This window comes from Diceros bicornis, chromosome 22 (assembly GCF_020826845.1).
Source record: "Diceros bicornis minor isolate mBicDic1 chromosome 22, mDicBic1.mat.cur, whole genome shotgun sequence".
In the NCBI taxonomy this organism is placed as follows: Eukaryota; Metazoa; Chordata; class Mammalia; order Perissodactyla; family Rhinocerotidae; genus Diceros; species Diceros bicornis.
Window position 1 is genome coordinate 39,931,738 of NC_080761.1, and position 23,461 is coordinate 39,955,198.

Sequence of the window (23,461 nt, forward strand, 5' to 3'; positions counted from 1 at the left end):
GGGAGGGAGGGAGGAAGGAAGGAAACAGTAAATAAGAAACATGTAGATAAAAAAGATAGGATGATCCAAACATACCAATAATCACGATATATGTAATGAAGTTGAAATATATTTTTTTAAAAAAAGAAAAAAGAGAGACTATGAGATTGAGAAAAAGATGCACCTAAAACATAGTGATCCAAAATCTTAAAAAATAAAATAATAAAAAATATGATATCCTGGAGCTAGCTCATACCAGCTTGTGAAAACCAATTTTATGTATCTCTTCTCAACTCCACGTTCATGTTGGTTGCTTAAAGTCAATCATGGTGCAAGTATTTACATCATAGAAATAGGCAAACATTACAAATCGCACACAAAAACGCATGCACTCTTTCCAGATCCAGATGGTTTCACTGATCAATTCTATCAAACATTTGAGGAAAAATATAACACCATCTTACAGAAACTTTTTCAGAAAATGAAAGAAGAGAAAATACTTCCCAACTCATTTTGTGTGGCCAGCATAGCCCTGAAACCCAAAACCTGACAAAGACATTACAAAAAAAAAAAGAATTACAGGCCAACATTTCACCATGAACATAGATGCAAAAATCCTCAACTACATATCATAAATTGAATCCAACATTATATGACAAGGATTTTACTTCATGAATAAGTTGATATTGTCCTAGGAATGAAAGATTGATTCAACAGTTAAAAAAATCAATCAATGTAATACACTCTACTCATAGAATAAAAGGGAATTTCAAAAACTATCCCCCTAAAATCATTTGACAAAATTCAATACCCATTTATGGTAACATCAACAAAACCCAGACAATTAAGTGTAGAAAGGAACTTGCTTAATCTATTAAAAAGTGTCTGCAAAAACACATTCTCCTTAAGACTAGGAGCAAGGCAAAGTTGTTCACTCACTACTTCTATTCAACATTCCAGTGCAATAACTCAAGAAAAAAGGTGAAAAAAGATATAAAGATTGATAAGGAATAATACTCTGTTTCTGTTTGCAGATGACATGATTTTTTTTATTGTAGTAGAAAACACGTAACATAAAATTTACCATCTTGGGCCGGCCCCGTGGCTTAGCGGTTAAGTGCGCGCGCTCTGCTGCTGGCAGACCAGGTTCGGATCCCGGGTGTGCGCTGACACACTGCTTCTCCGGCCATGCTGAGGCCGCGTCCCACATACAGCAACTAGAAGGATGTGCAACTATGACATACAACTATCTACTGGGGCTTTGGGGGAAAAAAATAAATAAATAAAAATTATTAAAAAAAAAAAAGACACCAGTCTCCTTTAAAAAAAAAAAAAATTACCATCTTAATTGTTTTTAGTGTACAGTTCAGTATTGTTGAGTATATTCACATTGTTGTGAAATAGACTTCCAGAACTTTTTCGTCTTGCAAATCTGAAACTGTATACCCATTATCCAACAACACTCCTTTTCCCCCGGCCCTCAGCCTCTGGTAACCACCATTCAATTTCTGTTTCTATGAATGTGGCTACTTTAGATACATCATATAAGTGGAATTATACAGCATTTGTCTTTTTGTGACTGGCTTATTTCCTCAAGCCTTATATCCTCAAGGTTCATCCACTTTGTAGCATGTGACAGGATTTCCTATTTATTTATTTATTTATTTTTTTTTGTGAGAAAGATTATCCCTGAGCTAACATTTGTTGCCAGTCCTCCTCTTTTTGCTAAGGAAGTTTGGCCCCGGGCTAACATCTGTGCCCATCTTCCTCTACTTTATGTGTGGGACACCTGCCACAGCATGGCCTGATAAGTGGTGTGTAGGTCCGCGCTGGGATCCGAATCCCAGGCTGCCAAAGCAGAGCACACGAACTCTACCACTACGCCACCGGGCCAGCCCTGGGATTTCCTTTTTAAAGCTGAGAAGGGACCAGCCTGGTGGGACAGTGGTTAAGTTCGTGCACTCTGCTTCAGCGGCCCAGGGCTTGCCATTTCAGATCCTGGGTGCAGACCTACTCACCGCTCATCAAGCCATGCTGAGGCAGTGTCCCACATAGAAGAACTAGAAAACTGTACAACTAGGATATACAACTGTGTACTGGGGACTTTGGGGAGAAAAAAGAAGAAAAGAGGAAGATTGGCAACAGATGTTAGCTCAGGGCCAATCTTCCTCAAAAAAAAAAAAGCTGACTAATATTCCACTGTATGTAAATTATACCGTATTTTGTTTATCCGTTTACCCATCAATGGACATTTGAGTTGCTTCCACCTCTTGGCTATTGTGAATAATGCTGCTGTGAATATGAGTGTGCCATGTCTTTTCAAGACCCTGCTTTCAGTTCTTTTGGACATACCCAGAAGTGGAATTGCTGGTTCATATAGTAGTTCTCTTTTTGACTTTTGGAGATACCTCCATACTGTTTTCCATAGCAGTTGCACCATTTGACAATCCCACTTGCACAGTGTGCAAGTGTTTCAATTTCTCCACATCCTCACCAACACTTGTTATTTTCTGTTTTTTTGGTAGTAGCCACCCTAATGGGTGTGAGGTGATATTGTGGTTTTAATTTACATTTCTTTGATGACACATGATTCTTTACATAGAAAATCCTAAAGTTATAAAATAATTACTAGTATTAACTAGAAAGTTTAGCCATTTCTTGAGATATAAGGTCAAAGTATAAAAATAAAAATTTTTTAATATATTAGCAGTGAACAATTGGAAAATAAAATTAACAACTTTCACCTTACAATAGCATCAAAAAAACCCACAAAAATTCTTAGAAGTAAATTCAAGAAAAGACATGTAAACCACCAAATGTTGGAAAGAATGTGGAGAATGGAAAATTTTTGTCCATTGTTGGTGGTGCAAGATCTAGGGAAAAGTTCTAGAAGTTTCTAACACAGGCATATCTTAGAGATATTGTGGGTTTGGTTCCAGACCATTGCAATAAAGCAAATATTGGAATAAAGCTAGTCACACAAACATTTTAGTTTCCCAGTGCATATACAAGTTATATTTACACTATATTGGAGTCTATTAAGTGTGCAATAGCATTATATCTAAAAAAAAAATGTACATACCTTAATTAAAAAATACTTTATTGCTAAAAAATGCTAACCATCACCTGAGCCTTCAGCAAGTCATAGTCTTTTTGCAGGTGGAGGGTCTTGACTCGATGTTGATGGCTTCTGACTGATCAGGGTGATGGTTGCTGAAGATTGGGGTGGTTGTGGCATTTTCTTAAGACAACAATGAAGTTTGCTGCATTGATGGACTCTTCCTTTCATGAACAATTTCTCTGTAGCATGCGATGCTGTTTTGACAGCGTTTTACCCACAGTAGAACTTCTTTCAAAATTGGAATCAATCTTCTCAAACCCTGCTGCTGCTTTATCAACTAAGTTTGTGTAATATTCTAAATCCAAAGGATTCTGTAAATCCTTTGTTGTCATTTCAACAGTCTTCTTAGCATCTTCACCAGGAGTAGATTCCATCTCAAGAAACCACTTTTTTTGCTCATCTATATGAAGCAACTCCTCATCCGTTAAAGTGATCACGAGATTGCAGCAATTCAGTCACATCTTCAGGCTCCACTTCTAATTCCAGTTCTCTTGCTGTTTCTACCGCATCTGCAGTTACTTCTTCCGCTGAAATCATGAAACCCTCAAAGTCATCGATGAGGGTTGGAATCAACTTCTTCCAAACTCCTGTTAATGTTGATATTTTGACCTCTTCCCATGAATCATGAATGTTCTTAATGGCTGTCTCAGCTCCACAGCTCCTTATGAGATGGCATGAGGCCTCTGTTGGAACTGCAGGGCAGTTCAACATTTCCCTCTGCCCAGTTCTGCTTCCCACAGTTTCCTATAGGGGTTGTTTCTAAGTGTACTCTCCTACAGACCTACTGCACACAAATCTCCATCTCAGAGTCTGTTTCCAGGTAATCTAACCCAAGACACACTACAAAGAAAACCTCAATTAATTCTGAAAAGTAGAAATAGTATATATAACATTCTTTGAGAATAATGCAATAAACTAGAATTAATTATGAAACCAGAAAACAGAGGTCACTACCACCTAAATATTTAAAACAAAAAAGTTCTTGGGTTAGGAAGAGAATGTGAGCAAATTGCAGAATATCGCTAAAAGAATAACATTCTAGAATTATCAGAACCCATAAGATACAGCTAGAGCAATGCTCAAAAAATATATATATAGCCTTATATGTTCACATTAATAAAGAAGAAGAAATGAAAATAAACATTCAGTTCAAGAATTAAATAACTAGAATCTAAAGATTGAAATAAAATTTAATGAGTTACAAATTTTAAATTAATAAATGAAAACAAAGAGTTGTTGGGGGGTGTTTTTTCTTTGTTTTATTGAGGTCATAGTAGTTATAACATTGTGAAATTTCAGTTGTACACTATTATTTGTCAGTCGCTATATAAATGTGCCCCTTCACCCCTTGTGCCCACTCTAACCCCTTCCCCTCTGGTAACCACTAAACTGTTCTCTTTGTCTGTGTATTAGTTCATCTTCTTCATATGAGTGAACTCATATGGTGTTTGTCTCTGTCTGGCTTATTTCGCTTAACATAATACCCTCCAGGTCCATCCAACATGGGACAATTTTGTCTTTTTTTATGGTTGAGTAGTATTGCATTGTATATATATATATACCACATTTTCTTTATCCAATCATCAGTCAATGGGCACTTGGATTGCTTCCACTTCTTGGTTATAGTGAATAATGCTGCAATGAACATAGGGGTGCATAAGTCTCTTTGAATTGTTGATTTCAAGTTCTTTGGATAAATACCCAGTAGTGGGATAGCTGGGTCGTATGGTATTTTGATTTTTAATTTTTTAAGAAATCTTCATACTGTTTTCCGTAGTGGCTACACCCAGTTTGCATTCCCACCAGCAGTGTACGAGGGTTCCCTTTTTTCCACGTCCTCTCCAACATTTGTTATTTTTTGTCTTGGTGATTATAGCCGCTCTAGCTGGTGTAAGGTGATATCTTAGTGTAATTCTGATTTGCATTTCCCTGATGATTAGTGATGTTGAACATCTTTTCATGTGCCTATTGGCCATCTGTATATCTTCTTTAGAAAAATGTCTGTTCGTATGCTCTGCCCACTTTTTGATCGGATTGTTTGTTTCATTGTTGTTGAGTTGTATGAGTTCTTTATATATTTTGGAGCTTAAGCCCTTGTTGGACATATGATTTGCAAATATTTTCTCCCAGTTGGTGAGTTGTGTTTTCATTTGTTCCCGGTTTCCTTTGCCTTGCAGAAGCTCTTTAGTCTGATGAAGTCCCACTTGTTTATTTTTTCTTTTGTTTCCTTTGTCCAAGTAGACATGGTATTTGAAAAGATCCTTCTAAGACCGATGTCAAAGAGTGTACTGCCTATCTTTTCTTCTAGGAATTTCATGGTTTTGGGTCTTACCTTCAAGTCTTTGATCGATTTTGAGTTAATTTTTGTGTATGGCAAAAGATAATGGTCTACTTTCATTCTTTCGAATGTGGCTGTCCAGTTTTCCCAGCACCATTTATTGAAGAGACTTTCCTTTCTCCGTTGTATGTTCTTAGCTCCTTTGTCAAAGATTAGCTGTCCATAGATGTGTGATTTTATTTCTGGGCTTTCAATTCTGTTCCATTGATGTGTGTGTCTGTTTTTGTACTAGTACCATGCTGTCTTGATTACTATAGCTTTGTAGTACATTTTTAAGTCAGGGATTGTGATGCCTCCAGCTTTGTTCTTTTTTCTCAGGATTGCTTTAGCTATTTGGGGTCAGTTGTTGCCCCATATGAATTTTAGGATTCTTTATTCTATTTGCATGAAGAAGTTGGGATTCTGATTGGGATTGCATTGAATCTGTAGATTGCTTTAGGTAGTATGGACATTTTAACCATGTTTATTCTTCCAATCCATGTGCATGGAATATCTTTCCATTTCTTTATGTCTTCTTCGATTTCTTTCAATAATGTCTTATGGTTTTCATTGTATAGGTCTTTCACCTCCTTGATTAAATTTATTCCTAGATATTTTATTCTTTTTTTTGTGATTGTAAATGGGATTGTATTCTTGAGTTCTCTTTATGTTAGTTTGTTATTAGAGTATAGAAATGCAAGTGACTTGTGTAAGTTGATTTTGTACCCTGCAACTAACTGTGCTGTAGTTCTTGATTATTTCTAATAGTTTTCCAATGGACTCTTTATAGAGTTTTCTGTATATAAAATCATGTCGTCTGCAAACAGTAAGAGTTTCACTTCTTCATTGCCTGTTTGGATTCCTTTTATTTCTTTTTCTTGCCTAATTGCTCTGACCAAAACCTGCAGAACTATGTTGAGTAAGAGTGGTGAGAGTGGGAACCCTTGTCTTTTTCCTGTTCTCAAAGGGGTGGCTTTCAGTTTTTCCTCGTTGAGTGTGATGTTGGCTGTTGGTTTGTCATATATGGCCTTTATTATGTTGAGGTCCTTTCCTTCTATACCCATTTTATTGAGAATTTTTATCATAAATGGATGTTGGATCTTGTCAAATGCTTTCTCTGTGTCTCTGGAGATGATCATGTGGTTTTTATTCCTCATCTGTTAATGTGGTGTATCACATTGATTGATTTGCAGATGTTGAGCCATCCCTGTGTCCCTGGTATAAATCCCACTTGATCATGGTGTATGATCCTTTTAATGTATTGCTGTATTCAGTTTGCCAATATTTTGTTGAGGATTTTTTCATCTATGTTTATTAGCGATATTGGCCTGTAATTTTCCTACTTTGTGTTGTCCTTACCTGGCTTTGGGATCAGAGAGATGTTGGCCTCATAGAAGGTGTTAAGTAGTGTTCCATCTCCCTCAATTTTTTGGAATAGTTTGAGAAGGATAGGTATTAAATCTTCTTTGAATGTTTGGTAGAATTCTCCACGGAAGCCGTCTGGTCCTGGACCAAAGAGTTGTTTTTGGGGTTTTCTTGGTTTTTTTTTGGTGAGGAAGATTAGCCTTGATCTAACATCTGTTGCCAATCCTCCTCTTTTTTTGCTTAGGAAGATTGGCCCTGGGCTAACATCCGTGCCCATCTTTCTCTACTTTATATGTCAGACGCCTGCCACAGCATGGCTTGATAAGTGGTGCAAGTTCGTGCCTGGGATCGAACCTGCGAACCCAGGGCCTCTAGAGCAGAGCACACAAACTTAACCACTACACCACCAGGCCAGCCCCAAAAAGTTGTTTCTTGGGAAAAAAAAAAGGAAAAAGCAATAAAATAGATGAACTTTTACCTTACCTAATTAAGAAAAAGAGACAGCACAACTATATCAATAATAACACATGATTAGTGATAATAACCATAGACAGAGAAAAAAAGCACGGCAGACTGCATAGCTCAACTCTATGCAAATAAATTTGAAAGCCTGGATGAAATGGATAATTTTCTAGGAAAATATAATGTACCAAAACTCCCTCCAGAACAGATAGAAAATTAAAAGAAATTGTCAAAAAGATACCATCCCCTGCAATAAATAGTAGGACAAATTAGACAAGTGCTACCACATCAGTAAAGAGCGGATAAATTCAATCTCATTAAAACTACTATAGAACATGGAAAGAGAAAGATACCTTCCAAATTTTTTTGGAAGATTGCACAAAATTAAAATGAGTCAGTCTCATGTAAGTGCAGAAATCCTAGATAAAATATGAGCAAATAGAATTCACCAGCACATCAAAAAATAATATACCACACCAAGTGGAGAAATGCAAGAACAATTTGTTACTAAGAAAACTATTAATGATTCTATTAGTAGATTTATAATGAAAAATCATATGATAATTTATATGGATGATAGAATGGATTTAAGACAGTTTGGTATCCATTTTTATAAGAAATAAAAATAAAATGAGTAGATAGTTAACTATATTAAACTGTATATTATTAATATATTAAAATACATTTCTTAATATATTAAAATATGACCCTTAACTCAAAAGCTGACATAGTATTTTCCTGGGAAGTAGAAGAACGCCCACTAAAATCAGGAACAAGTCAAGTATGTCCATCAATATTACTATTTCATATTGTTCAGGAGGATCTTAATAACCAATGCAATAAGAAAAGAAAGAAATTAAAGGTATAAAAATTGGAAAATAAGAGATAAAATTATCAGTATTTTCAGATCTAATTCCTAGAAAATAATGAGTCAGCTGAAAAACTCCTATAACAGATATTTCAGTAAGTTAAATCTATATCAACAGTCTTTATATATACAAGCAACAATCAGTATTAGAAGCAGCAAAAAATAAAATAAAATAAAATGCCCAGGAATAAACTAGATTTCTAAAGAGGAAATTTATCCTCAGAAACAGAAATAAAGCCTTAAACAACCAGAAGGGAATACCATGGGCTTTGATTAGGAAGACTCAACATCCTAAAATGCTAACGTGATCCAAATAAAATTATCATGATTCAAGTAAAATTACCAGTAAGATTTTTATTGGGAGAGAGCATGTAGACAAGCTCAATCTGAAGTTTATATGGAAAACCAAACAAGCAAGAATTATCAAGAAAAATCTGAAAAGAAGGGTGATAAGAGGGACGTAGCCCTACCAAATGTTAACATTTATTATAAACCTCACTAGTTAAAATAGAAAGCTTCACTAATGAAAAGAGAGATGGAACAGAATAGAAAGTCCAGAAACTGACCTAAGCACATATGAAATCAGTGGGGAAAAGATGGACTATTTAATAGGGGGTGGTGGGACAACTGAGTAGAATTTTATGTAATAATTTTCTAAATGATTACAAACGGATAAAACATTTAAAACTTAAAAATGAAAACTTAAAAGTAGCAGAAAAAAATCACAGTTTGAAAGTGCATTTATGTATCTATATATATCTCTTGTGGAGAATGCTTTTTAAATTGTCACACTAAATTCAAAAATGAGAAAGGAAAAGATTCCTTAAGTACATAAAAAATTAAAAATATTTTTCCATGGGATGAAAACACTGTAATTACTATCAAAAGAAAAATAGAGATGTCATCATCATGGTGGCATGAGAGGATCTTTTTGTCTCTTCCCTTCAATCTATGCAAGTAAAACATCCATAACCCAACAAAGGCTACATTGCACAACACACCAGAACACCGGAAAGATACACACAGTGGTACATGCAAAGGTGGGTGAATTGGAGCACATAGAGGAGGCTAAATGGGGGAACAGCAAACCCAGAGCCCAGGATCCTGGATCCTGTTATGAGAGGTTCGGGGATTCGATCGGAGACGTAAAAGACACTTTCCACTCCAAACAAATGGACTGAAGGTATATTTTATTATATAGAGGATAGTAAAGGTGACAGTCTGCAAACAGATCTAAATAGGTCAAATATTAAGAGGGAAAAAACATCAGCCCGACTGGAAAGGGAAAACACCCACATCGGCTGAAGAGAAATGACACAAATCAACCAGAAAGAGAAACACCAGGTTGACCGAAAAGAGAACACATCAAGTCAATTACTTCACATCAAATCAATTACTTCACATCAAATCAGTTACTCACAACATCCATGCCCCACTGCCGGGAGAGTCCTGTCAATCGACGCGGCTGGGCAAGGATCACACGTCCTGGGCAAGGTGTCCCTTCCACAGGTGGAACTCTCTCCGGGTCTCAGTTTCCAGCAATTTTTATACCATCAGTAATTTTCAGAGTAAGCAATTACAGAGTTTGCAGAGCAAGCATTTAGTGTTCCCATGCACAAAATGGTTATCAGTGGCGTACGTGCACTGAGCCCCCTGGCTAACGTCCCAGCCCAGTAGTTGTGTACGTGCATTGTTCTCTTTGGTTATCGTCCCAGCCCGGCACAGATGGCCAGTCCATCCCGTGCTACGACGCTCCAAGAGCCTTGAAATGTTACAACTTGCAACTCTCTCCGTGGGAGAAAGGCCAGTTCCCGGGAAAAGGCCAGTTCCCACCACACAGAAAGCAGCTTTGTATTTCTTTTTGTGCTGGTGGCTGTAGGTCAATGGAGCGGCCAAACATGGCTGTACTCATGTCAAGACATATTCGGCCGTGGCCGTCTCCATTAACCATAAGACACCATATGCACAGACAATGAACTTCGTACACAAGTACATAAGGCACATCCAAGAATCCAAAATCCAATGACTACAATAATTATAAAACTATCTCACAATAAAGGACCTAAACCCCAAGGTAACCAATCAAATAACCCCTTAGAATATGAAATGTTATTAACTTGATTTTGCAAATCATGTACAGCATCAAAGATAACATTAGTTTGATCTGATATATTGAAACAACACATACCCGGTATTTTAGTACAAGGTGTTTGATGAAGAAGAAACAAATAGTCTAAAGCAGCTCGTTGTATAAGAGTCTCTCTACGCAGTTTTTGTAATTTTTGAGATATAGCCAAGAAGGCTCTAACAGTATCATTTATTACATGTGTCAACAAGCAGGAAAGGTGTTCAATTTGACGATGGTTGTCTACAATTAGACCAGGATCAGGTAGTAGAAGGGCGGCCAGCGTTGCCACAGTAGAGATGGGAAGAAGGTTAACATGAGGGTCACAATCTGTAGTGAGTGCTCGTTTTACTCGAGAATTTTTGGTAGGGAAAGCGGCTATAAGGGGAACTATTGGACCAATACCACATGCAACAGATGTGTCAGTTGGAATGTGTGAATACGCAGCATTATCACATAACCAGAAATATCTAGCAGGTAATCGTGAGGGGGTAGGAATATTAACAGGGATAGTCTTATTACAATAGAATGGAATATATGTACAATTAATATAGTAACATGTAGTGGAGGTCACTCCTGATATGGGCATCGTTACTAAAGAAGGGGGAATAGTAACTTTAGCATGTAACACATTAGGTAAAGTAACACCTAGACCCAACAGATTAGCTTGCAGAAGTCCAGAAGGATTATTACTGTTTTTGAGACAAAAAGCAGTTTTATTAAGAACTGTATGAGCTAAATGTAACCACAGATTAGTGTTTTTAAGAGGAGTAGTGGCATTAGGAAGGATGTTAATAAATCGAGTTTCTTTAAGAAACGGGGAATCTGGATTTCTCTTTTTCTATTTAATATAAGAATACCAGCCCCCATCACGGAGGGTAACAGAAGACAGAGCAATGGAGAAATTATAACTAGTTCTGTGTGACTGGTCAGATATAGGCTTGTACCGAGAGATTGCTTGATGTTTTTGAGACCAAATTTCTCGGCCATTCATAGTCCAGGTTATAGGTCCCACTGGTGTAGAGCAGTTGGTCCAGCAGTGCAGGGTCAAAGGTTGTCCTACGGAGACATTAGTTGGCGTGTAGGTCTGCAGCAGACATGGAAGTGCAGCACAGCATAGTAAACACAGCAGGAATATCTATTCACGCAAAGAAACAGAATTTTTAGGAACATGATATAATTGTTCATTTCCTGGATACATAACTATGAGTGTTGCAGTGGGCCCTTGGGCCACTACTTTTGCGGCACGTGGAGCCGCATTGGGTGGATGTGTCATCCACACTTTTGCTCCAGGTTTCTATCCATCTGTAGACCCAAATCCTTGCATTTCTCTCTTAGTTAATTTACTTGGAGGTTGTCCTTGTGACACATTTGGAGTCAAGAGGGGAAGCACCAATAATTGTCCCACTCGTTCCCCAGACTCTACAGTTAGTACTGTGTCACTACCATTATATAATATAAATTTTATTTCTCCCTGGTAATCTGGATCAATAACTCCTCCCAGTACATCAATACCTTTTGCTGCCAGTCTAGAGCGTCTTTTTAACAAGCCAAAGGTATTTTTGGGAAATTGTACCCCTATCCCAGTGGGGACTATAGACTGCTTCTTAGGGGGCAATTGAATAGAATGAACAGTAGATAAATCCAATCCAGCCTCTTCGGCCGGGGCACGAAAAGGCGGTTTAGCAGACTGAGTCAGGGGCCAATAGGTTAAGGTCATAAACTCATGGGTGGCGGTTGCCACTTTTGTAATCTTTGCTGGTAACAACCTTGACAGAGGAGTCTCATTAGGGCCTAGTGGCCTGTTATTTAACATATTTAGAGCAGTACTTAGATGGTTGTGCCCCCCCTTTAATGAGCCATGACCAAGTTTCCTCAATTGTTGTTTAAGCAATCTATTCATTTGTTCTATGATGCCTGCAGCTTGGGGGTAATAAGGTATATGATAAATCTATTTTATATAATTTTCTTTGGTATAAGTTTGAATCAACTTACCTGTAAAGTGGGAACCGTTGTTACTCTGAATTTGCCTTGGTGTTTTATAATATAACTTAATTATATCCAATAATTTTATGGCACTCTGTTGAGTGGCCACTTTAGCTGGTATAGCCAATAAATAACCAGAATATGTATCAACAGCAGTGCAGGCATAAGTATATCCACAAGAATTTGGCAATGGTCTAATAATATGACCTTGGTAGGGGTGTGGAACTCCCCGTTTATTTAACTGTTGGCATAACTGACATTGTTGTACTGCAGTGGCAATATCATCATGGGTGACAAGGATTCCCCTTTGTTGTGCCCACCTGTATGAAGTTTGTTCTCCCAAGTGTCCACTCTTTTTGTGGATTCATTGTGCTAAGCCTGGGTTGTGTGTTGCATGACTTCGCACCAGCTGATCAGCGTAAGAGTTATATTTTTGTTCTGTAGAAATTACAGAACTGTGAGCATCAACATGAAATACAGTAACAATTGTATTTTGGCATCATAATCATATGTCCTTTTTTGTAATTTTTTTTTAAGTTAAAAAAACTTTAATTTTGGCAGAAGTTTATCAAAAATATCAAAAGATTTTAAAACACTTGGTCAAATAGGAAATAATGCCTAGTTATTTATTTAATCAAATTGATAACAGAAACAGTTGAAGGCAAACAGAGAGTTAAAACAGTCAAAAAACAAAAACAAAAACCTTAAGGGAGAGATTTTAGTCCTTTCGAACATAGGAAATTATTTTAACAAAACATAGGTGTTTTGTCTTTTACATAGACTTACTCAAAAGAACACCTTTTAATCTCTATATAAAGAGCAGACTAAAAGTTTAAGAAAATTACCTTTATAAGAGAGAAAGCCAAATTTTAATTTTTTATCAGCTTACTTTAGCCAACTTGATCATGTGCAAAACTCCTCAGGGCTTTACTTTTACAAACCTTCTGTCACTTATTTTTTACATTTAGAATTTGTCCTACGCCTTTTTTCTTTTCTTAGTACTTTAGGACAAATTTATTTTTCTTAACAAAACAAACATAAATATCTTTATTCTTTATACCTTCTTTATGGACAACATACCTTTTGCTTTTTTTTGTATACAGACTTTCCAGAAATGTGTACTTTCTCATAGAAAATTCCTCAACATGCACATAACATGTTTATCAATAAATGTAAGCATCTTTCAGTTTTTCTGAGATAAGAAACCAAAGGCAGACAAATCTATGCTTAGTAACCAATTTTTAATGTTTTATCTTATGTGGGAATGACCAGAGACTCAATAAATTTTTATCAACTTAATTTAGCAAAACTCTAAAGCTTCAAGTTACCAAAAAGATTTTGGAAGCTGTTTTTGAAATAACTTTGTCTTTTAGAAGTCTCTGTGTATTAATTAAAGATTGTATTTCATCGTGAGAGGTTTTGAATCCTCTCTTTTAAGAGTGACCCTTAAGGTGAACTCATCTGAAACAGATTCTCCAGAATAGCCATCCCAATTTCAAATTACTTCAAAAGTTTACTTATTTTCACTTGCTTAATTTCAGATCAGAAATTCCGGGGGAGTTGAAGCGGGGAAGCTCAGCAAGAGAGGGGAGGGGAGCAGCAGATTCAGCTTAGGCTGCTGGCATGTTTAATTGCTTCATTATTTTCTCTTAAAGAGGCAATATAGTATTCTTGATTTTATTTAGAAACCTCAAAAGATTAAAATAGGCTTCCCATTAGTGGTTTAACATTTTAGCTGGCTTTTTTTAATTGCATAAGCAAATATATCAGTTTTGGTAAATTGAAATTGCCCCATTTTGGCCACTTTTCCTCTCTGGAGTCTATGGAATATTGTGGCAATGTGGTGCTACAATAAAAAACCTATCTTCTTGGATATGGGCTCCTAGCTGAATGTAGCCCATTTAGCCAAGAGGTGGCCCAGAGGGCTCTCCTTGGGGACAGATGGAACATCCCCCCTTTAAAATTACAAACATACAGAACAGACAGTTAAATGGGATCCCAAACAGAACAGATAGATGCATCTAACAGATTCCGGGTAAAAGTCCTACAATTATTTCCACTCCAGTAGGGATAGCCCTGCCTCTTAAAGAGACAGGACTCCAGATGGAGGGGAAGGGAGTTGTTGGTGTAAGCAAAAACAAACAAATAGGCAAACAAACAAATAATTTTAGAGCCTGTTTCCCTGTCATAAGAAAAATGTGCCCAGGGTCAGCGGTGCCAGGTCAGATGGAAAGCACTGGGAGCAGTCCCTAGGGCAAATCACCTAGGCAGCTGCTGGACTGTTTCTCAGGACATCCCACCCAGCCCAGGCCCACCGAGCCATGGACAAAGAGCCTCCCGGCTGGCTCGCCAAATTATTATTGGATACACATTTAGGCTCACTATTTGTCACTTAAGAGGGGCCAAATAAAACTAGAATGCCAGGCTCACGGCAAGGAAAGAGTTTCTATTTTGGGTGACATCAGCCGGGACTGTAAATTTGAAACTTCTTTTTTCAAGAGTACATTCTCCCTTGTATTTTATCCCTATCTTCTATAGCCCGACGATAAGCAGTCAATAAACATTAACCTCGCCGTGCCAGAAAAGAAACATTATCTCTTTTTTCCTACTGTCTGCAAAGCTTTGGTCACATCCAATGGTTCATATCTCGCAGACGAACATCCCAAGTTTCACATAATCCTGACCTGTGAGCCCACTCCCCAGCCAGAGTGCAAGAGGGAGGGTCCTTCTATCCTGGAATTTCTTCCACCTTGGCTTTAGTTACCTTTCGTTTGAATAGGAAAGGCATCTCCTTAATCGAATCCTGCTCACAGCGCCAATTATGTTATGAGAGGTTCGGGGATTCGATCGGAGACGTAAAAGACACTTTCCACTCCAAACAAATGGACTGAAGGTATATTTTATTATATAGAGGATAGTAAAGGTGACAGTCTGCAAACAGATCTAAATAGGTCAAATATTAAGAGGGAAAAAACATCAGCCCGACTGGAAAGGGAAAACACCCACATCGGCTGAAGAGAAATGACACAAATCAACCAGAAAGAGAAACACCAGGTTGACCGAAAAGAGAACACATCAAGTCAATTACTTCACATCAAATCAATTACTTCACATCAAATCAGTTACTCACAACATCCACGCCCCACTGCCGGGAGAGTCCTGTCAATCGACGCGGCTGGGCAAGGATCACACGTCCTGGGCAAGGTGTCCCTTCCACAGGTGGAACTCTCTCTGGGTCTCAGTTTCCAGCAATTTTTATACCATCAGTAATTTTCAGAGTAAGCAATTACAGAGTTTGCAGAGCAAGCATTTAGTGTTCCCATGCACAAAATGGTTATCAGTGGCGTACGTGCACTGAGCCCCCTGGCTAACGTCCCAGCCCAGTAGTTGTGTACGTGCATTGTTCTCTTTGGTTATCGTCCCAGCCCGGCACAGATGGCCAGTCCATCCCGTGCTACGACGCTCCAAGAGCCTTGAAATGTTACAACTTGCAACTCTCTCCGTGGGAGAAAGGCCAGTTCCCGGGAAAAGGCCAGTTCCCACCACACAGAAAGCAGCTTTGTATTTCTTTTTGTGCTGGTGGCTGTAGGTCAATGGAGCGGCCAAACATGGCTGTACTCATGTCAAGACAGATCCCCAGCACAGTGGCTGAGCCAGCCACCCCAGCCCCACAGAGCTCCATGGGAAGCAGCAGAGGCACAATTTTGACTCCAGCCAGTCAGCTGGGGCAGCACATGTGGCCACAGGAAGCAGAGCAGTAACAGAGGAAGAGCCCTGTGATCTCGGGCCCCTGGCCTTGGCTTGGAGCCTGGTAGCAGCAGCAGAGGTGCACAGAGGATTCCTGCATTGCAATCACAGTGACGCCTGTGACCACAAGGTAACAGGCAACAGCTGTGATGGTGCCCCAAGTACCAGGCTCCCTCCCCACTTTCTCCCTCCACAAACCACAGAGGTGGAGCTTCTGACCCAGGTGATCCTGGATGTGGCTGAAGCACCAGCCATCCCTGTGTAGCAAAGCCAGCAACAGCAAGGCATCTGTGACCCCCAGAAGCACAGAGAGCCACAACTGAGAGTACTGGCAACACTACAAATAGAGTACGTGCAGGGTGGAACAGTGCAGATCCTCAGATATAGCCAGAGGCAGCTCAGGTAAGAGAAACCAAAAACTAGCACTATAGCACCACCCACTGAAAAACTAAAGGCTTCTAGTCTCTAAGCAGTTGAGAAGTTTGAGTCAAAACAAAGCTATACCAAAATAAAAAGCATGTTTTCTACAGCAAACGCTCCGGCAGAGGAGTAACTCAGCAAGCACCACAAAAAGCCATGGTACCATGGCATTACAGAAAGAAAACAACTCTCTAGAAACCAAACATAAAGTCATGAAAGATTGTGATCTAACTGATGAAGAATTCAAAATAGCCAACATGAAGAAACTCAGCAAGCTACAAGAACACTCAGAAAGGCAGTTCAGTGAGCTCAGGAATAAAATCAGTGAACAGAAGGAATACTTTACCAAAGAGACTGAAACTTTACAAAAGAACTAAATGAAAATTCTGGAACTGAAGAACTCAATAAATGAGATGAAGAATGCATTAGAAAGCATTGGAAATAGAGCAGATCATATGGAAAAGAGAATAGTGAGCTTGAAGATAGAAACTGAGAAATGATGCAGGTAGAAGAGGAGAGAGAACTAAGACTTTAAAAAATTGTAGAAATTTTATGAAAATTATCTGACTCCATTAGAAAGGGCAACATAAGGGTAATGGATATGCCAGAAGGAGAAGAGAGAGAGATGGAGCAGGGAACTTACTTAAGAAATAATAGCTGAGAACTTCCCAAACCTGGGGAAGGAACTGGATATACAAATCCATGAAGCTAATAGGACACTGAATTATCTCAACATAAAAAGACCTTCTCCAAGACCCAGGATAATAAAACTGTCAGAAATCAATGACAAAGAGAGAATATTAAAAGAAGCCAGGGAGAAAAAGAAAACAACCTACAAAGGAATACCCATTAGGCTATCAGCAGATTTCACAGTAGAAACCCTACAGGCCAGGAGAGAGTAGAGAGATAAATTCAAAATTTTGAAAGCTAAAAACTGTCAGCCAAGAGTACTCTATCCAGCAAAGTTATCTTTCAGATATGAAGGAGAAATAAAGGCTTTCCCAGACCACAAAAAGCTGAGTGATTTCACCACCACTAGAGCTGCATTGCAAGAAATGTTGAAAGGAGCCGTCCTACTTGAAGTGAAAAGGCAAAGGTATACAAAGATTGGAGCAAGGTGATAAATAGACAGAATCAGAAAATTGCAAATCTGTATCAGAATAGGATAGTATTCACGTAATTATAACATAAAGGTTAAAGAGAAAGGAAGCATTAAAATTAACTATAACCCCTTCAATTTGGTAATGAACTCACACTACAGAAAGAAATAATTTGTGACAACAGAAATACAGAAGGGGAAAAGGAAAAGGATGGAACCTGCATAGGCAAATGAAGATAAGAGACTATCAGCAGAAAAAGGACTATCCGATCTATGAGACCTTTTATACAAACCACATGGTAACAACATAAAAATTTATAGCAGAATCACAAAACATAAAAAAGAGGAAACTGAGAAACACATCACAGAAGACCACCAAACTGAAATCGCAGGCAGAAACACAAGGAAAGAGAAACAATGAAAATATAGAGCAACCAGAAAACAAAAGATAACATGGCAGTATTGAGTCCTCATATATTAAGAATCACCTTAAATGTAAATGGGTTGAATTCACCAATCAAAAAACACAGAGTGGCTGGGTGGATTAAAAAACATAACCCAACAATATGCTGCCTCCAGGAGATCCATCTCAAGCTCTAAAGACAAACATAGGCTCAAAGTGAAGGAATGGAAGATGATACTCCAAGCAAATGGCAACCAAATGAAAGTGGGTGTAGCCATACCTATATCAGACAAAATAGACTTCATGCCAAAAAGGATAGCAAGAGACAAAGATGGACATTATATAGTGATAAAGAGGACAATCCATGAAGAAGACATAACATTTATTAATGTATATGTACCTAACATAGGAGCACCAACATATAGAAAGCAATTATTAACAGACCTACAGGGAGAAATTGACGGCAACACAATAATAGTAGCGGATTTTAATACCCCATTTACACCAATGGATAGATCATTGAGACAGAAAGTCAACAAGGAAACATTGGCCTTAAGTGAAACATTAGACCAGATAAACTTAATAGATATATATAGACCATTCCATCCAAAACCAACAGAATACACATTCTTCTCAAGTGCACATGGAACATTCTCAAAGGTAGACCATATGTTGGGAAACAAAACAAGTCTCAATAAATTAAGAATATTGAAATCATATCAAGTATCTTTTCTGACCACAATGATATGACACTAGAAATCAACTAGAAGAAGAAAGCTGGAAAAGTCACAAATATGTGGAGACCAAACAACGTGCTGCTAAACAACTATTGGATCAATGAAGAAATCAAAGGAGAAATTTTAAAAAATACCTAGGAACAAATGAAAATGTAAACACAACATATGAAAACTTATGGGATGCAGCAAAAGTGGTAATAAGAGGGAGGTTTATAGCAATACAGGCCTACCTCAACAAACAAGAAATATCTCAAATAAACAATATAGCATTATACCTAGAGGAGCTAGAAAAAGAAGAACAAATGAAGCCCAAAATAAGTAGAGGAAAGGAAATATTAAAATCAGAGTTGAAATAAGTGAAATAGAGACTAAAAAGATAATAGAATGGATCAGTGAAACTAAGAGCTGGTTCTTTGAGAAGATAAGCAAAGTTGACAAACTTTTAGCTAGACTCCCTAAGAAAAAAAGGGAGAAGGCTCAAATAAATAAAATCAGAAATAAAAGAGAAGAAATCACAATAGATAACCACAGAAATACAAAGAGTTATAAAAGAACACTATGAATAACTGTACACCAACAAATTCAATAACCTAGAAGAAACGGATAAATTCCTATAATCATACAACCTTTCAAAACAGAATCAAGAGGAAATATAGAATCTGAATAGACCAGTCACTTGCAAGGAGATTGAAACAGAATAAAAAACCTCCTAAAAAACAAAAATCTAGGACCAGACGTCTCTGATGAATTCTACCAAACATTCAAAGAAGATTTATTACCTATATTTCTCAAACTTTTCCAAAAGATTGAAGAGGAAGGAACACTTTTTCACTCATTTTATGAGGCCAACGTTATCCTGGTACCAAGGACAACACAAAAAAAGAAAATTATAGGCCAATATTACTGGTGAATATAGATGCAAAAATCCTCAAAAAAATACTAGCAAATCAAATACAATACATTGAAAGGATCATTCACCATGATCAAGTGGGATTTATACCAGGGACACAGGGATGGTTCAACATCCACAAATCAATCAATGTGATACACCACATTTAAAAAATGAAGAATAAAAATCACATGATCCTCTCAATAGATGCAGAGAAAACATTCAACAAGATTCAGCATCCATTTATGATAAAAACTCTGAATAGAATGGGTATAGAAGGAAAGTACCTCAACATAATAAACACCATATATGACAAACCCACAGCTAACATCATATTCAATGGTGAAAAACTGAAGGCTATCACCCCGAGAATAGGAACAAGACAAGGATGTCCACTCTCACCACTCTTATTCAACATAGTATTGGAAGTCCTAGCCAGAGCAATTAGGCAAGAAAAGGAAATAAAAGATATGCGAATTAGAAAGAAAAAAGTAAAACTGTCACTATTTGCAGATGACATGATTTTATATATAGAAAACCCTAAGGAAGCCACCAAAAAACTACTAGAAATAATAAACAAATGTAGTGAAGTTTCAGGGTACAAAATCAAGATACAAAAATCAGTTGCATTTCTATACACTAACAATGAACTAGCAGAAAGAGAAATCAAGAATATAATCCCACTTACAGTTGCAACAAAAAGAATAAAATGTCTAGGAATAAACCAAGGAGGTGAGAGACCTGTACACTGAAAACTTTAAGACATTGTTGAAAGAAATTGAAGAACACATAAAGGAATGGGAAGATATTCTGTGCTCTTGGATTGGAAGAATTAACATAGTTAAAATGACCATATTACCTAAAGCAATCTACAGATTCAATGCAATCCCAATCAGAAGCCCGATGGCATTTTTTATTGAAATAGAACAAGGAATCCTAAAATTTATATGGAACAACAAAAGACCCCAAATAGCCAAAGCAATCCTGCGAAAAAAGAACAAAGCTGGAGGTATCACACTCCCTGATTTCAAAATAAACTACAAAGATATAGTAATCAAAACAGCATGGTACTGGCAGAAAAAACAGACACACAGATCAATGGAATAGAATTGACAGCCCAGAAATAAACCCCACATCTGTGGACAAGTAATTTTTGACAAAGGAGCCAAGAACATACAATGGGGAAACGAAAGTCTCTTCAACAAATGGTGTTGGGAAAACTGGACAGCCACACGCAAAAGAACAAAAGTAGACCACCATCTTACACCATACACAAAAATTAACTCAAGATGGATTAAAGACTTGAATGTGAGACTTGAAACCATAAAACTCCTAGAAGAAAACATAAGCAGTATGCTCTTTGACATTGGTCTTAGCAGTATCTTTTTGAATATGCCTCCTCAGGCAAGGGAAACAAAAGAAAAAATAAACAAATGGGAGTACATCAAGCTGAAAAGCTTCTACATGGCAAAGGAAACCATCAGCAAAACAAAAAGACAACCTACCAATTGGGAAAAGATATTTGCAAATTGTACATCTGATAAGGAGTTAATATCCAAAATATATAAAGAACTCGTACAACTCAACAAGAAAACAAACAACTTGATTAAAAAATTGGCAGAGGATCTGAACAGACATTTTTCCAAAGAAGATATACAGATGGCCAGCAGGCACATGAGAAGATGTTCAACATCACTAATTATTAGGGCAATGCAAATCAAAACCACAATGAGATATCACCTCATGCCCATCAGAATGGCTATTATTAAAAAGACAATAACAAGTGTTGGAGAGGATGTGGAGAAAAGGGAACCCTTGTACATTGCTGGTGGGAATGTGAATTAGTGCAGCCAATATGGAACAGTATGGAGATTCCTCAGAAAATTCCACTTCTGGGTATTTATCCAAGAACACAAAAACACTAATTTGAAAAGATATATGCACCCCTGTGTTCATTGCAACTTTATTCACAATACCAAGACTTGGAAACAACCTAAGTGCCTATCAATGGATGACAGGATAAAGATGTCCTTTATCCTGAGAGATAGAGAGAGAGAGAAGAAATGTATATATTATATATACCTTAATATATTATATTATTATATTAATAATATATTATATTATTATACTAATATAGTTGTACCAATAATAATATAACTATATTATTATATTATGTTACCTTAATAAATAAAAATAGAAAAATACAAATTATGAAAAATTTAGATACAACAGACAAATATGTAAAGAGCTCCTATCAATCACTAAGAAATATAGAAAAAAATGAGTAAAGAAATATAATTATCTCTTAAGGCTGATGCACAATTTTGTTGTTTTTGTTTTTGTTTGGTGAGGAAGATTGGCCCTGAGGTAACATCTGTGCCAATCTTCCTCTATTTTGTATGTGGGACGCCGCCACAGCATGGCTTGATGTGCAGTGTCTAGGTCCGCACCCAGGATCTGAACCTGCGAACCCCAGGCTGCCGAAATGGAACATGCATACCTGACCACTACACCACCAGGCCAGCCCCATAACTTTGTTTTTAATAAGAGAAATGAAACTTAAAAATACGGTGAAAAAAGAAACTACACTGAAATACCAGATTGGTGTTTTGCTAATGGTATAGAGAAGCAAGTACTTTCATACATTCTTCATGCAAGTGTAACTTGGTACTATCTTGGAGATGGGGAGAATTAAGTAATGCTTTCAAAATTATAGTAATATATAGCTTTTGGTCAGCAATTTCACTTCTAGAGATATATCCTAGGGATGCAAATGTATATATGAGCGCCATTATTTATTGCAACATTACTTGAGCTGGCAAAAGGCTGAAAATAGCCCAAACATCTAGCTAGCCTGCTGTCACCTCACAAAGCCAGGCACTGAGGCCCAGAGCTCTGTTCACCCAGAGTAAGGGCTGACTTTTTCTTATGCACACATAGGCATGGTGTGGGCTAGCATTTATTAATTTCTCAAAGGGAGCACGTAAAGACTCTTGTGAAGCAATCCTAGATTTTTATGATTTTTTTCAATCCTTTATTGTTGTCTTGCCCACACATAATTTAGTTGCACTTTTGCTCAACTTCTCATTATCGTCTTTCAAAGCATTTCGAATTCAGTTTTAATAAAGTAGAAACAACTCTCTTTCTGCAGTCATATTTTATCAGTTTATGTAATAATTAATTACGTAGCTAACCTGTTACAACTAATATACACACATTTAGGAATAAATAAAATGGATAATTGGCATCAACTCAACTGGTGGGAGTAGCTGTGCTCTGCTGCAAGCATTCGTCAGCCGAGATGGCAGTTGGTGAATCTGAAAAGGGATTGGAGAGTTTTGGTTAATCCAGCAAGTTGGTTAAATGGTCAATTAAGAGAGCTTTTATTACATACCGACAATAAGTAAAGAGAAGTCCATTGTGTTCCAAAATAAATAAAATCAGAGTAATCCTAATAAAAAAATGATTTGCTAGGATCTTCATGTTTTTATGTTATGACTGCTTTATCTTCATTTATGACTTCCATATGAGCCCACATTCTTTCCAATATGTTGCAGGCTTTGGTCAAAGAGTTACAAACTGATGTTCATTCTATGAGGCGACAAATCAGAGAGCTTAAAAAAATGCAGAAGAACAGGGACTCTTATAAAACCTCAACCCATAAAGCCCAGACCTTGGCAGCTTCTATCCTGAACATTTCACAGTCAGATCTAGAGGAAATATTGGACACAGAAGATGAAGTGGTAAGATCATTTAAATAATTATTAATATTTATTTTTATTTATTTATTTTTTTGTGTGAGGAAGACCAGCCCTGAGCTAATATCCGTTGCCAATCCCCCTCTTTTTGCTGAGGAAGACCGGCCCTGGGCTAACATCTGTGCCCATCTTCCTCTACTTTATATGGGACACCACCACAGCATGGCTTGACAAGCAGTGCGTGT

At 37.4% G+C, this 23,461-nt stretch overlaps 1 protein-coding gene across 7 annotated transcripts in view; it reads left to right on the forward strand.

Annotated features, from left to right (window-relative positions):
- CNTLN (centlein) overlaps positions 1-23,461 on the forward strand; it is a 330,124-nt gene that overhangs the window by 290,885 nt on the left and 15,778 nt on the right. For 6 of the 7 annotated variants that reach the window (XM_058565850.1, XM_058565855.1, XM_058565851.1 and 3 more), the window contains one exon: positions 23,076-23,261. The exons of the other annotated variant lie outside the window; for it this stretch is intronic. In XM_058565850.1, the coding sequence (XP_058421833.1) occupies positions 23,076-23,261 (186 nt within the window). The remainder of the gene's footprint in view (positions 1-23,075; positions 23,262-23,461) is intronic. 7 annotated transcript variants of the gene reach the window in all.